This window comes from Sinocyclocheilus grahami, unplaced genomic scaffold (assembly GCF_001515645.1).
Source record: "Sinocyclocheilus grahami isolate Dianchi unplaced genomic scaffold, SAMN03320097.WGS_v1.1 scaffold623.1, whole genome shotgun sequence".
Classification (NCBI taxonomy): Eukaryota; Metazoa; Chordata; class Actinopteri; order Cypriniformes; family Cyprinidae; genus Sinocyclocheilus; species Sinocyclocheilus grahami.
In genome coordinates, this window is record NW_015505802.1 from 85,455 (window position 1) to 100,641 (window position 15,187).

General features: G+C 39.6%; 1 protein-coding gene across 1 annotated transcript in view; it reads left to right on the forward strand.

Annotated features, from left to right (window-relative positions):
* LOC107557900 (1-phosphatidylinositol 4,5-bisphosphate phosphodiesterase beta-1-like) overlaps positions 1 to 15,187 on the forward strand; it is a 99,024-nt gene that overhangs the window by 70,361 nt on the left and 13,476 nt on the right. Inside the window, exons 21-32 of the mRNA XM_016241476.1 lie at positions 303 to 467; positions 552 to 651; positions 734 to 838; positions 1,081 to 1,196; positions 2,183 to 2,309; positions 2,417 to 2,470; positions 6,256 to 6,430; positions 6,500 to 6,647; positions 12,725 to 12,801; positions 12,970 to 13,059; positions 13,323 to 13,380; positions 14,775 to 14,861. Coding sequence (XP_016096962.1) covers positions 303 to 467; positions 552 to 651; positions 734 to 838; positions 1,081 to 1,196; positions 2,183 to 2,309; positions 2,417 to 2,470; positions 6,256 to 6,430; positions 6,500 to 6,647; positions 12,725 to 12,801; positions 12,970 to 13,059; positions 13,323 to 13,380; positions 14,775 to 14,861 — 1,302 coding nt within the window. The remainder of the gene's footprint in view (positions 1 to 302; positions 468 to 551; positions 652 to 733; positions 839 to 1,080; positions 1,197 to 2,182; positions 2,310 to 2,416; positions 2,471 to 6,255; positions 6,431 to 6,499; positions 6,648 to 12,724; positions 12,802 to 12,969; positions 13,060 to 13,322; positions 13,381 to 14,774; positions 14,862 to 15,187) is intronic.

A 15,187-nucleotide genomic window follows, 5' to 3' on the forward strand; every position in this document is an offset into this window, starting at 1 on the left:
GGGGATATTTTGTATGGAATATTGTCTGCTGACATGAAAAGTTCACTGTATATCGTAGTAATAAATACCATTTATTACAGCATTGATATTTTGTTTTCTTTTTAATTTATACACATTAAATATTACATATATGTATGTAATAAAATGTGTATTTCCATTACAGGTTTAGGTCTTAAATTTCATATAAGGTGGTATTAAAAAGGTCTTAAAAAGTCTTAAATTTAACTTGTTCAAGTCTGCAGAAACCCTGGAATATCTGGGAGCCTCTGCAGTGTCGAATAAGATTTCTGTGTCTTTCTCAGATCATATCCGGCCAGTTTCTGTCCGATAAGAGAGTCGGTGTTTACGTGGAGGTGGAAATGTTCGGCCTGCCGGTGGACACCAAACGGAAAGCGTTTAAGACCAAGACGTCTCAAAGCAATGCCGTCAATCCGGTGTGGGATGAAGATCCAGTGGTCTTCAAAAGAGTACGTCTGCAGTGACGAGCACTGAGCCATCATCAGGCAGATTCTCCTTCAGACGCTTTGATTCTGATGAGCCGTATGTTTCAGGTGGTTCTTCCCACGCTGGCATCATTGAGGATAGCTGTGTACGAAGAGAACGGGAAGTTTATCGGCCATCGCATCATCCCAGTGTGTGCCATCCGACCCGGCAAGTATCCGCTTGATTCTCTGGGTGTGAAAGTGCACGAGGACAGATCGCGCTCATTAAAGCGTGCGTCTCTCTGCCGCAGGATATCATTACATCAGTCTGAGGAACGAGAAGAACCAGACGCTGACGCTTCCGTCCGTCTTCATCTACACTGAGGTCAAGGACTACGTCCCAGACACCTTTGCAGGTACAGGAGCCAAAAAAGAGGGTCATATGAACTTGGCTGTCAGAGTCAGTGATAAATCACTGCTTCATTATACTTCCACACTTCTGTAGCTTTCCCTCAGTTTTTGTACATATATTTAGTCATTTAGCAGACGAAGCATGTTCCGAAAGAAAGAGCCTGATTTTCTTAAGGATTTTACTAAAAGACTCATTATGCAGACAGCAGTGTTCTGGTGTTTTGATGCTGCTGTGTTTGCATGTCAGACGTGATCGAGGCCCTGTCCAATCCCATCCTGTACATCAGTCTGATGGAGCAGAGAGCCAATCAGCTGGCGGCTCTGACACAAGAGGAGGGAGCGCAGGAGACCGACAGAGAAGAGGTGAGTGAGTCCAGCTGTTATTGCACAGCAACTCGGACCCTAAACAAGCTTTCACAACATTGATCAGTTAGTTTGAGCAGCTCGACTGCCTCTGCAGCATAGGCAACAACATAAACTGTTACCAAACATTGCATAGAAATAGTTTTGTTGTTAAGCAGTTGTTTGATGTCACATCCTGCAATAGCGTGTTTTCACCAGAGGGGCGCCATACGATGGTCTATGTAAGAAAACTAAACTATGCAACCAAACCAGAGAGACTGTAATTGATTGAGATTTTAAGTTGGGAGAAATGTGGGGAGTTTAAGTGTAATAAAAAATTGCTTTCAAAGATGAATGATCCTCTTGTGTTTATGATTTGCAGTACATCACTAACAGCGGCTGTTAACTCAAGACATGCATTGACTAGTCCTCTAAATATTAGGGTCTGTTAACTACCTCTGTTTGTCCTTTTGATGTTCAAGTCTTTGTGTTTGTGAAGTGGGGAACTAGTTTCTCTAGTCTGTGTGTGTGTGTGTGTCTGTGTGTGTGTGTGTGTGTGTGTGTGTGTGTGTGTGTGTGTGTGTGTGTGTGTGTGTGTGTGTGTGTGAGAGAGAGAGAGTTGCGTGTTGTTGTCAGGCGTGTCTGTGTCTCTATGGCGACAGGCGTGTTCTCTGAGTCTGCACATGCTCAGAGCGTCTCTTAATTCATTTAGTGCCTCTAAATATGTAAAGGCTCCTCATAAAAATGCAGACATTTCTGGTACTTCAGTTGTAATGGCAAAGCTTTTTTACGGCACAGAAAGTAGGACTGGTAATATGTTTAAACAATTAAAAAAACAATATAAACAACCAAAATGAAAAGATTGGCATTCTGTAATTCAAGAAGTTTCATCAGCTTAATGTTCTTTAAGGTTCACAGTAAATTCTTGGATATGGTTTAGCTAAACAGGATTAAACATTTTACATAACTAGAAAATGTTCTTATAGAAAATTCAATTAAATTTACAGGTCAGTGGCGGTGGAGATCCTGTGTCAGAGGTCAAGACTGACCCTAAACCCGCCGCAGAGAACGGGCTGAACCACGACAGCATCTCGCCCAAATCCTCCGTGGTCAGTCACCAGACGTCATCCTCAGGTGCGTGACGCGTGTCCAGCGGCTGCGCTGTAATGCTGCGTTCACGTGTAGAATCAGGACGGCATCATCTGTGTGTGTGTGTGTGTGTGTGTGTGTGTGTGTTTCAGGGTCCGTCAAACCTGCTGTGAAGTCTGAGGATGTGGTCCAGAGTGTTTTAACAGGTACGTGTCTGAGGTTCACATCCGTCTCTGATGATCTGCTCTCAGCTGCATGTAAACACATCATAAACGATGATCAAGTACATCAGAGGATCTCTTCATGTGCAGATTTAAGCCAAGTCACATTTATTTTTCAGAGCTGGGCAATATGGGCAAAAAAATTTGGCCGATTTGCGACATACGGTATATATCTCGGTATTTTCCTTTTTGTATTTGTATTTTAAAAAATCTGTATTTAATATATATATATTTCACTTACTGCCCAATGTTGTCCAACAAAACAATACATATTAAAGTCTATGAAAACAAATAAAGTGAATGTAACCATGTAAGCCTTTGTTATGTGCAAAAAAGGGTTAAAATCACATTTCATTCTAACATTGTAACATTGCAATCTAAAAACAAAAATAAAGCGATTAAAGCGGAAGTTAAATTCACTAAACTAACAATGAAAATAAATGAGACCAAAAGCACAGAGTTGTGTTAGGCTATTTTGATTACCCCATTACAGTCCCTTTACAGTCAGTGCTATCATAAAAATAGACTTACTTGCAGTTTTAAAATTCTACATGTCTCATTTATTGTCCAACTACAAATATTTCAGCGAAATGTATATTTTAGTCTGAATTATTGCGCTCCTATTTAATTGAGCTCCGTCTGTTTAGCGCTCGTTCACTGAAGTCTGTGGAGTTTAGCGGAGAATCCCAAAGCAGAGGCTCAGGCACTCCTGACAGAAAAATTGAAATATTTCCATGGATTTCTAACATTTACAGACGGAGAATATACCTGTGAAATGCAAGTTCTGCATTAAAGGAAACAGCACATCTCAAACACATTAAACAGCGCGAGTATAGTGTCTCTGTCAGCGGCACACGCAGCCTTTCAGTCAGAGCCGCTTAAACTAATACGCAAAACTATAAACTATGTCTTACCAGTTTTTAAAGGCCTTAATATGAAGCTTGTCACATGTTTAGAACAAACTGGATTATGCACTTTCTCCGCAGCAGCTCAGTCTGTGTCCTCCGCTATATTTTCAGATGCGCTCGTATCAAACTACTGTATATCGATATAAACCATATTGCCTCATATCATATCGCTTATAAAGAAAATATTGATATATCGTACAAACTCGATATACCGCCCATCCATCATTTCTATAGTGATTTATGCAATACAGATTGTTTCAAAGCAGCTTCACAGTAACAAACAGGAAAGTAACAGTGTTCATGTTGCATAATTCTTCAGTTATGAAGCAAATTCAGTTTCAGCTGTAAAGCAGCTCTACAGAAGACAATAGAGTCATTATTCAGATCAATTAGATTGGCATTAGATTGGTTCTCTTCATATATGTCTCTGATAGATCAGTATAGCAAACTACTGTATATCGATATAAACCATATTGCCTCATATCGTATCGCTTATAAAGAAAATATTGATATAGCGTACAAACTCGATATACCGCCCATCCATCATTTCTATAGTGATTTATGCAATACAGATTGTTTCAAAGCAGCTTCACAGTAACAAACAGGAAAGTAACAGTGTTCATGTTGCATAATTCTTCAGTTATGAAGCAAATTCAGTTTCAGCTGTAAAGCAGCTCTACAGAAGACAATAGAGTCATTATTCAGATCAATTAGATTGGCATTAGATTGGTTCTCTTCATATATGTCTCTGATAGATCAGTATAGGTGATGATTGGAAACTCGTCCTCTCCTTTCGCACCACTCATATATGGGGTACCTCAGGGATCCCTTTTGGGTCCTATTTTATTCTGTTTGTATATGCTCCCCTTGGGTTTTGTCATGAGGAAATATTATATTTTGTATCACTGCTATACGATACTCAGATTTACATTCCCTTTAGTTCTGAGAACTCTTACTAACTTCTCAAATGTTTTAAAGATATCCAGTGTTTCCCCTAGGTTTACAGCTCTGGGGGAAGGGGTGCTCTTAAGTAGAAAAATTTAGGGGCACAATGCAAATTTTTCAAATTATGTGTTTTATCTTAATTAGGGGATATAATTAATTGATCAGAATACAGAAAGCACACAAGGTTTTTAAATAATCTTGCTCTAGACTCTATTTAATAGGCTAATTATGTAATTATTTATAGTACTATTAAATTGTATGTACATTAGGTTTGTGACAGTATCAAATCTTCACAGTAGTCGTTGAGGATTTCGTCACGGTATATGGTTTTATCACAATAGCGTGTAATTTAGTAAGTATAAAAAGTGTTGTCCTCCTAACAGGTTAAATAACTTTATTAAAGATATTTTACTAAAAGACTTTATTAAAAGAAATACACAAATATGTTTGGAGAGTAGAGTGCAAAAGAACAATAGGTAACTCTTTACAATAAGGTCGCATTAGTTAAAGCAGGTTAACGTTAACTAACGATGTGCAATAGCTAATTGTTGCAGTTGTTAATGTTGATTAATAAAAATACAACTATGTATTGTTAGTTAATGTTAGCGCCATTGAATAATATTAGCAGACACAACTTTAGATTTTATAATGTGTTAGTAAAAGTCGAAATTAACATGAACTAAGATTAATAAACGCAGTCTTTGTTATTTCATGTTAACTAATGTAATTAACTAATGTTAATGGAACCTGTGAAGTGTTACCGAACAATAACGAATCAGTCTATATATAGATAGGCCATGTTTTAGGTTAGATTACAAGAAAAAATGTTTAAGTTTGAAAATAAACAGCTCGTTAAGTCTTTGAGTATTAATTATTTGGTGCTATGGTGAAGACTAAAGTGAATATAAATCTCTAAATGACTGAAACATTGACACACAGTTCAGAAAGTAGCGCAACTGCTTTGTTTACAGGGTTACCGGGGTAACGGCAGCTGCTTTGTTTACAGGGTTACCGGGGTTACGGCAGCTGCTGTGTTTACAGGGTTACCGGGGTAACGGCAACTGCTTTGTTTACAGGGTTACCGGGGTTACGGCAGCTGCCTTGTTTACAGGGTTACCGGCAGCTGCTTTGTTTACAGGGTTACTGGGGTAACGGCAGCTGCCTTGTTTACAGGGTTACCGGGGTAAAGGCAGCTGCTTTGTTTACAGGGTTACTGGGGTAACGGCAGCTGCCTTGTTTACAGGGTTACCGGCAGCTGCTTTGTTTACAGGGTTACTGGGGTAACGGCAGCTGCCTTGTTTACAGGGTTACCGGCAGCTGCTTTGTTTACAGGGTTACTGGGGTAACGGCAGCTGCCTTGTTTACAGGGTTACCGGCAGCTGCTTTGTTTACAGGGTTACTGGGGTAACGGCAGCTGCCTTGTTTACAGGGTTACCGGCAGCTGCTTTGTTTACAGGGTTACCGGCAGCTGCTTTGTTTACAGGGTTACCGGGGTAATGGCAGCTGCTTTGTCTACAGGGTTACCGGCAGCTGCTTTGTTTACAGGGTTACCGCGGTAATGGCAGCTGCTTTGTTTACAGGGTTACCGGGGTAACGGCAGCTGCTTTGTTTACAGGGTTACCGGGGTAACGGCAGCTGCTTTGTTTACAGGGTTACCGGGGTAACGGCAGCTGCCTTGTTTACAGGGTTACCGGGGTAACGGCTGCATTTCTGCCTCTAGTCCTGAATGTGTGTTTTCATTCAGTGCGTCTCCTTCACTCGCTCCTTTCTTCTCATCTGTGCTCATTTACATTAAATCGTTCAATAATCATATGAGGCAGTATCGCTGTTTTCCATAAATAAATTGAAGAAATACGTTTGTTATAGGCTACTAAGTTAGGCTGTTTAAGTGTGTGTGTGTGTGTGCGTGTGTGACAGAGGTGGACGCTCAGACTGTAGATGAACTGAAACAGATGAAGGGTTATTTGAGGGAGCAGAAGAGGCAGTACAAAGAACTAAAGGAGCTCATGAGGAAACACAACAAGAAAACGAACGAGCTGATCAACGAACACGCGTCCAGACAGAAGCAGCTGCGCAGGTCTGTGCAGAAGAGGTGAGTTTCTCTGAGACCGGCTCTGCCGTCCGCTCGCTTCCCGTCGTCTGATGGTTTGTGTTCCCGCAGGATCGTGTCGGATCAGGATCAGGATCAGGATCTGCTGGAGCAGGAGAGGTGTGAGAAACTGAAGGAGCAGCAGCAGCGGCAGCTCCTCACGCTCAGACAGGAGCAGTTCTACAGCGAGAAGTACCTCAAACGAGAGCACGTCAAACTGGTAACGCTCGCTGTCATCACACCTCAGATTACTCCCATAACCACTATCAAATTATCATCAACCTGTACAGATCCTAACTGATTATTTGCCAACACTTTTCCAACGTTTTGTCACTAAATTATAGTGTAGTAGCTAGAGACTGGTCTTGAGACTTTTTTGAAGGTCTCGGTCTTGTCTCTGGACTAAGAGGACTCAGACAAGACCACAGCTGCGAGGATATCACTAAATCACTGGTCCATTGTGTGACTTATTTGTTACCATCATTACTGTGATTGAATGTAAAACTTCCTGCTTCAAATGCACTCAATAACTTACTTCTAATTGGATTTCTTTTGAAACTGTTGTCAGGTCAGAATATAATGGGGAATTGTGTCAAAATATTTCCCTAAAATGAATACAAATGCCCAAAAAATTCAAGATATAATTGCGAAAAATATTTGTATGAGATCCAATATCACAAGAGCAAGAAAACTATTTTCACGAACATGAGCGAGACCGCAAACATGATATCGATTTTATGCAGACATTCAGCAGACAAAAAGTTAATATTAAGTGAATTACATTTCAGATTCCTATTTCTGCTTTGAATGAATCGTTTGAATAAATGCTTCCATGACGCACTCACCACCGAGCCTGCTGCAGTTTTAGTTTGCATATTTAAAAGTATCTTTTTTTAAATTACAACCCCAATTCCAGAGACGTTGGGACGTTTAGTAAAATGCAATAAAATCAATAATCTGTGATTTGTTCATTCTCTTTAACTTTTATTTATTTGACAAAAAGTACAAATAAAAGATTTCCAAAGTTTTCACTGACCAACGTAAATGTGTTTTGTAAATATGAACACATTTTGTTTTTGACGGCTGCAACACTTTTAGTTGGGACATAGGCAAAATAAAAGTGAAAAGGTTATAGAATATCCATGTTAAACTGTTTTGAAACCGCTCACAGTAAGCAGGTGAATTGGTAATAGGTTAAGGTATCATGTTTGGGTATAAAAGGAGCATCTCAGTCTTTGTACGCGAAGCTGGATCATGGCTCATCCCTTTGTGCCAAGTTTCACGAGAGACGTGTCAAACAAATCAAAAATCACATTTCGCAATGCAAAATTGCAAAGAATTTAGGTCTTTCATCAAGTACCATACATAATATTGTGAAAAGATTCAGGGAATCCAGAGAAATCTCAGTCTGTGTAGGGCAAGGCAGGAAACCTCGGGTGAATGTGCTTGACCTTTGACCCCTCAGATGGCATTGCATTAGAAACCGTCATGCTGCAGTGTTAAATATAGCTGCATGGGCTCAGGAGTACTTCTGAAAACCACAGTCTGCTGCTGCATCAAGAAATCCAACTTGAATCTGTTACTCGAGGACAGGGGTGTCAAACATCCGGCGGGACGATTTGAGCAATAATATTAAATATTAAATCTTTTTATTATCATTATTATTACTAAATAAAGTCTTTGTCCGGATATTCGCTGCAATATTGTGTTTGGTTTTATAAATTTTTTTTTAATTTTATCTTTGATCATTTAATTGCGCATTCTAAAGCGGCGCCTAATTAAAATTTCGAACACTTCGGCTTATTGAAGTTGTGTGGCAAGCACTCGCGATTTAAAAAATGTCCAAAAAAAGAAAAATTGATCTGGAAGGGCGAATGTTTCAGGAGAAATGGAAAGAGAAGTATTTCTTCTGTGAGGTCAACGGCAGGCCGGTATGTTTAATTTGCTCACAAGCCGTGGCTGTGCAAAAAGAGTACAACATTAAACAGCACTATGAAAGATTACGCAGAGAAATATGATAAATACACTGGACAGCTCAGAACGGAAAAAGCTAATGATTTAGCATCAGCTTTGAAAAAAAAGCAATCAATGTTCACAAAAAGAGCAGGGACTGATGAAGCTGTAAAGGCCAGCTATTTGATTTCCAATGAAATCGCAGCGGCATCAAAGCCTTTTTCAGAGGGAGAATTCATCAAAAAGTGTATGATGAAGGCAGCGGAGCTTGTGCTATTCTTTCTCTATAGCACTCGATGTGAGTACTGATATTAACGACGTAGCTCCGCTGGGGTTATTTATTCGTTGAGTTGATGAATCTTTGAACATCACTGAAGAATTTGTTGAGCTGGTTCGTTTTGAAACCGCTCACAGTAAGCAGGTGAATTGGTAATAGGTTAAGGTATCATGTTTGGGTATAAAAGGAGCATCTCAGTCTTTGTACGCGAAGCTGGATCATGGCTCATCCCTTTGTGCCAAGTTTCACGAGAGACGTGTCAAACAAATCAAAAATCACATTTCGCAATGCAAAATTGCAAAGAATTTAGGTCTTTCATCAAGTACCATACATAATATTGTGAAAAGATTCAGGGAATCCAGAGAAATCTCAGTCTGTGTAGGGCAAGGCAGGAAACCTCGGGTGAATGTGCTTGACCTTTGACCCCTCAGATGGCATTGCATTAGAAACCGTCATGCTGCAGTGTTAAATATAGCTGCATGGGCTCAGGAGTACTTCTGAAAACCACAGTCTGCTGCTGCATCAAGAAATCCAACTTGAATCTGTTACTCGAGGACAGGGGTGTCAAACATCCGGCGGGACGATTTGAGCAATAATATTAAATATTAAATCTTTTTATTATCATTATTATTACTAAATAAAGTCTTTGTCCGGATATTCGCTGCAATATTGTGTTTGGTTTTATAAATTTTTTTTTAATTTTATCTTTGATCATTTAATTGCGCATTCTAAAGCGGCGCCTAATTAAAATTTCGAACACTTCGGCTTATTGAAGTTGTGTGGCAAGCACTCGCGATTTAAAAAATGTCCAAAAAAAGAAAAATTGATCTGGAAGGGCGAATGTTTCAGGAGAAATGGAAAGAGAAGTATTTCTTCTGTGAGGTCAACGGCAGGCCGGTATGTTTAATTTGCTCACAAGCCGTGGCTGTGCAAAAAGAGTACAACATTAAACAGCACTATGAAAGATTACGCAGAGAAATATGATAAATACACTGGACAGCTCAGAACGGAAAAAGCTAATGATTTAGCATCAGCTTTGAAAAAAAAGCAATCAATGTTCACAAAAAGAGCAGGGACTGATGAAGCTGTAAAGGCCAGCTATTTGATTTCCAATGAAATCGCAGCGGCATCAAAGCCTTTTTCAGAGGGAGAATTCATCAAAAAGTGTATGATGAAGGCAGCGGAGCTTGTGCTATTCTTTCTCTATAGCACTCGATGTGAGTACTGATATTAACGACGTAGCTCCGCTGGGGTTATTTATTCGTTGAGTTGATGAATCTTTGAACATCACTGAAGAATTTGTTGAGCTGGTTCCAACGACATTTACTCCAGCCGCAGTGGTGCTCTGGATAGACTGGAGGTTGACTGGAGTCGCGCTGTTAGTGTGGCAATGGATGGCGCTCCATCCATGGTCGGGAAAAGGGCAGGCGTTGTGACAAAAAGAGAAATTGAGAAATTCAAAAAGAGAACACAACCCAAAGATTCTGGAATTTTCATTGTATTTTACACCAGGAAGCATTGTGTAGCAAAACCCTAAAGATGGACAATATTATGAATGTGGTAATAAAAACTTAATTTCATCAGAGCAAAGGGGCTCAACCGTCGGCAATTTGAGGCCTTTTTATCTGAAAAAGATATTCCTCACAGTCTACCCTACCACACCGAAGTCCGCTGGTTGAGCAGGGGAGCCGTGCTCAAACGCTTCTCTGAACGGCGCTCAGAAATCAGTCAGTTGATGAAAGACAAGGGAAAGCCGGTGACTGAGCTGGATGACCCCGAGTGGGTTCGTGATCTTGCTTTTATGGTGGACGTAACCGAGCACTTAAATGTGCTCAATACTAAGATGCAAGGCCACAACAAAGTCGTAACTGAATATTACGACTGCATTTGCGCATTTGAGATGAAACTAGATCTGTGGGCGACGCAGCTTTCCAAAGGTAACCCAGCTCATTTTCCTCAAATCTGTGCTCACCGCTCACGACAAAGACAACATAGACAGATACAAAGAAAAAATAGTTGGTCTGCAGAATGAGTTTCAGAATCACTTCCAGGTCTTCAATGAACTTGAGAAGGAATCCTCTGTCTTCCGGTCACCGTTTACCGCGAGCGCAACAGATATACCGGAGGAACTCCAAATGGAGCTAATCAAACTGCAGCGCAACACACCTTTGAAAGATAAATTCGCATCAGTCACTGTGGATTTATTTTACCAAAACCTCGGACTGACATTCCCCAAAATGATCCTCAGCATGTTCGGGACTACATATCTCTGTGAGCAGGCATTTTCTGTAATGAACATTAACGAGTCCAACATCTAAATGACTTTATGAGAGTGGCAACGGCTCAAAGACTGGTTGCTGATGTTGATGCACTGGTTGAAGAAAAGAGAATTAAGCAGGAATTAAAATCATAATGCGTATGTGCTTTATGATGTCAAACTTGATGCATTATAAATGCAATCTAGATATTTCTTTGTTAAAGGAAAGTTCTCATTTCTAATGTGTATATTTAATGTTCATATCCAAAGCAAATTATTATTTTTTTTCATTTGCATTAATTAACCATAAATAAATTATTTTGTTTATTATTTTTTTCCTTACATAAGAAATACTATTGAGTTGTCAAATATGTTAAAGGCAGTTTTTTAAACTGTGAAGTGTTTTTCTAGTTTGTAAATTATTAACTTTAACAATTAGTATCCTCAATTCCCAAACAATGAAACATTGTAATTAAAAGCAAGGTTGATGTGACACAGTGTTAACTCTCTTGGAGTGTGTTGCAGCCGTCAAACTCTAATTTTGTTCATATTTACAAAACACATTTACGCTGGTCAGTGAACACTTTGGAAATCTTTTCTTTGTACTTTTGTCAATTAAATAAAAGTTAAAGAGAATGAACAAATCACAGATTATTGATTCTATTGCATTTTACAAAACGTCCCAACTTCTCTGGAATTAGAGTTATATATTTATATATTCAAAAATTTATTTTTTAAAACATTAATGTCAACAATATTTGTACCAATTCAGATGAAACTTCTGCAGCACACAGATGAAGATTGTAGTGATTTCATTTGATTTGTAACAGCTCAGCGATGGGCAGTGTTTATTAGACATGTATTTTAAATATAAAAAAGGATTTTGTCATTTGTATTTGATACGGTTGATGAAAATGGCTTCACATTTTGTATCAAAATACTTTAGTGTTTTGTAGTTTTAAAATACTGTAAAGTACTTTGTAGGAAGTCTACGTGATGACATCATAAAAAGGTGGCCTCTGATTGGTGCTTTACTCAGCCTGTGTGTGTGTGTGTGTGTGTGTGTGTGAGAGAGTGTGTGTGTTGTGAGTGTGAGTGTGAGTGTGAGTGTGAGTGTGAGCGAGCGAGAGCGAGTGCGAGTGTGAGAGTGCGTGTGTGAGAGTGAGTGTGTGAGTGTGAGTGTGAGTGTGAGAGTGAGAGTGTGTGTGCGTGCGTGAGAGTGAGTGTGAGTGTGAGTGTGAGTGTGAGAGTGAGAGTGTGTGAAAGTGAGAGTGAGAGTGTGTGTGAGAGAGTGTGTGTGTGTGTGTGTTTCTGTGAACTGCTGGCTGTTTTCTCCTGCTGCATCAGTCTCTTGTCTCTTCTGATGTGTTAAACGCACATCTGAGCCTCCAAACGTTCATACACAACAAACAGAGGGTGGGGCTTGGTTCTGTCCATTCAATTCAAGTTTATTTGTACAGCGCTTTTCACCATATAAATCGTTGCAAAGCAACTTTACAGCAAATTAAGTTTCTACAATATTTAGTGGTAGCTTATCAGTGGTGACTGTAAGTTTATGTACATATGTCAGAAATGTACATAAAAATCAATTAAAGACGTAATCAAACAGACGATGGACACTATTAACAAGTCACCTTTATTTAACACTTGTAACAATACAGATTGTCAAAGCAACTGAATCCATCAGCTGCTGATTGGATTTTGAGAAGTCGGCCAATCAGATTGCGTTTCCTGTCTCGTTAGCGTGTGCTGTACATCAGCGGTGTGACATGTTCGCTTACATGCATGTTGGCTTTCTTTTGCGGTGTAGCTTGTTGAGAAGTTGACGACTGTGGCAGAAGAGTGTCAGAATAACCAGCTGAAGAAACTGAAGGATCTGTGTGAGAAGTAAGATATTAAAGTGATCGTTCAGCCACAAATCATCATTTACTCTCCGCATGTCCTTCAAACCTGTGACTTTCTTTTGAAAAATGTCTTTGTCTCCATTTAATCAAAGTCGTTGTGTTGTTTGGACACCACTGTCCCTCAAAATATCCCATGGTTTCCTTTTTTCAGAGAAAACAAAGACTTGAAGAAAAGGATGGACAAGAGACGACAAGAGAAGTTTCAAGAAGCCCGAACGCTGGAGAAGACTCTGACTGAGGAGTGAGTGATTTTAACTCTTTGTGAGGATCTTCAGATCACGTGTTCACGGATCAACAGTCAGAGTTTAGGGACTGAGCATCATTCTCAGCAGCCCACCGTCTTAGAGCTGCTTGATGAGCAGAGGTTGGGTTTGGAGTGGACTGTTTGTTGATCAGCAAAAAAGCTGATGTTGATCCAAACACACGATCATCTTTGGTGCTACGACTGCTAGTGGCCAGTCTGATAAAGCTTATGCTTGAAGCTAAAATCATCCTGTTTTGTAGGAAAAAGATGGAGATGAACAGATCACACGTGAACGAGGTGGTGCAGTCCATCAAACGGGTGAGTGGAGACTGGTTACCATGGACTAGTTAACCCCTGCTGGTAACTGCTGTAATCACAGTCTGTGTCTTTCTCGTTTGACCGACAATCAAAAGTAGTTGTATATTCTGACAAAATGAAAGAATGCTTCACCTCTAATTTTGAAGTGGACTCGTATTTTTCCTCAACTCTTCTGATCAGGTCGTGTACAGAAGAGAAAAAACAGGCTAAATGCAAATAATATAATTCAACATATCATATAATCATGCAAAATAGACCAGTTAATAGAGAGCAACATTTAAAAGGGAAAAGAAAGCATGGTTTGTCCTGAACACTGTTTTGTGCTGTGAATAGTAGGCTGCCAGGATGAAGATTATTTTAGTTCATTGAATGTATATTGCGCTGTGGCTGATGCTGCAGTTACATTGTTACACCTGCAGGTGTCGACAAATGACCGTCTTTATACATTTACATTTATTCATTCAGCAGCTTACACATGAGGACAATAGAAGCAATCAAAATCAACTGAAGAGCAACGATATGCAAGTGCTATAACACACTGCAAAAAATGCTTTTCTTAGATTTTTTCTAAAAAATTATTAAATCAGAAATGTAAAGTAAAAATTATTCTTGTTTTCAGAAAAAAATTGTTTTCTTGAAACAAGCAAAATAATATTGTTTTCTCTTTGAAATAAGATTTTTCCTTAATCCATTTTATTTTGCTTGTTCTAAGCATAAACTCACTTAATTTTGACTTGATTTTTTTGCAGTGCAAGTCTCAGTTAGCCTAACGCAGTACACATAGCAAGGTTTGTGTTTATTATATAATAAATAAGAAGAAAACAGATAGAATAGAAAAAGAATAGCAAGCTAGTGTTAGAGGTCTTTATGAAGCAAAGAAGTCGTGTGTCTTATTGAGTTTTTTCATGGACAGAGTGGAAGATTGTGTGTGAATTGAGCATTAAACTGTAAACTCATTTGTAGTTCATGAGCAGCTGTATTTAATCAATATGGCATTCACAGTCAGAACATCAGTCATGTGATCAACTGCAGCCAATCACAGCTGTGATTTTATTCAGAACAACGGCACGACTGTGATCCTGCTTACTATTTTATTGTTAGGGTATTTTGCTGCTTCTGTGTGATAGATAATGTGGGTATTGTGCTGAGGTCTGTGTGTCTGGGAGAAACCGCTGGATCAGCGTCTGTGCTGCGTGAAGATTTCTATCAGCCAGTCAGATGCTGCTGTTTGAGGGTTAGTTATTAGTTATTTGAGGGTTGGTTCTGTGTTTCTATGTTCCAGGAACATCTTATGTGGCAGTATTGTTGTGACATGTTCATCGCTCTGCTGTCACGTGTAGATTGCGTGTACTGGAACACATCTGTGAGCGTGTGCATGTTTGTGTGTTTTCCAGCTGGAAGAAGCTCAGGACAAACGACTGGAGAGATTGCTGGAAAAACATAAAGATATTCGACAGCAAATCCTGGACGACAAAGCAAAGGTACGAGCCATTTTCAAGACATGCTTCATGAATCATGACATGTTTGGGGTTTAAACACTGCAGAAACACACACACACACTCACACACACTCTCTCTCTCTCTCTCTCTCTCACTCACTCACTCACTCGCTCACTCGCTCACTCGCTCACTCACTCACTCACTCACTCACTCACTCACTCACTCACTCACTCACTCACTCACTCACACACACACACACACTCTCTCTCTCTCTCTCTCTCTCTCTCTCTCGCTCACTCACTCACTCACTCACTCACTCTCTCACTCACTCTTTCTCTTTCTCTTTCTCTCTCTCTCTCACTCTCTCT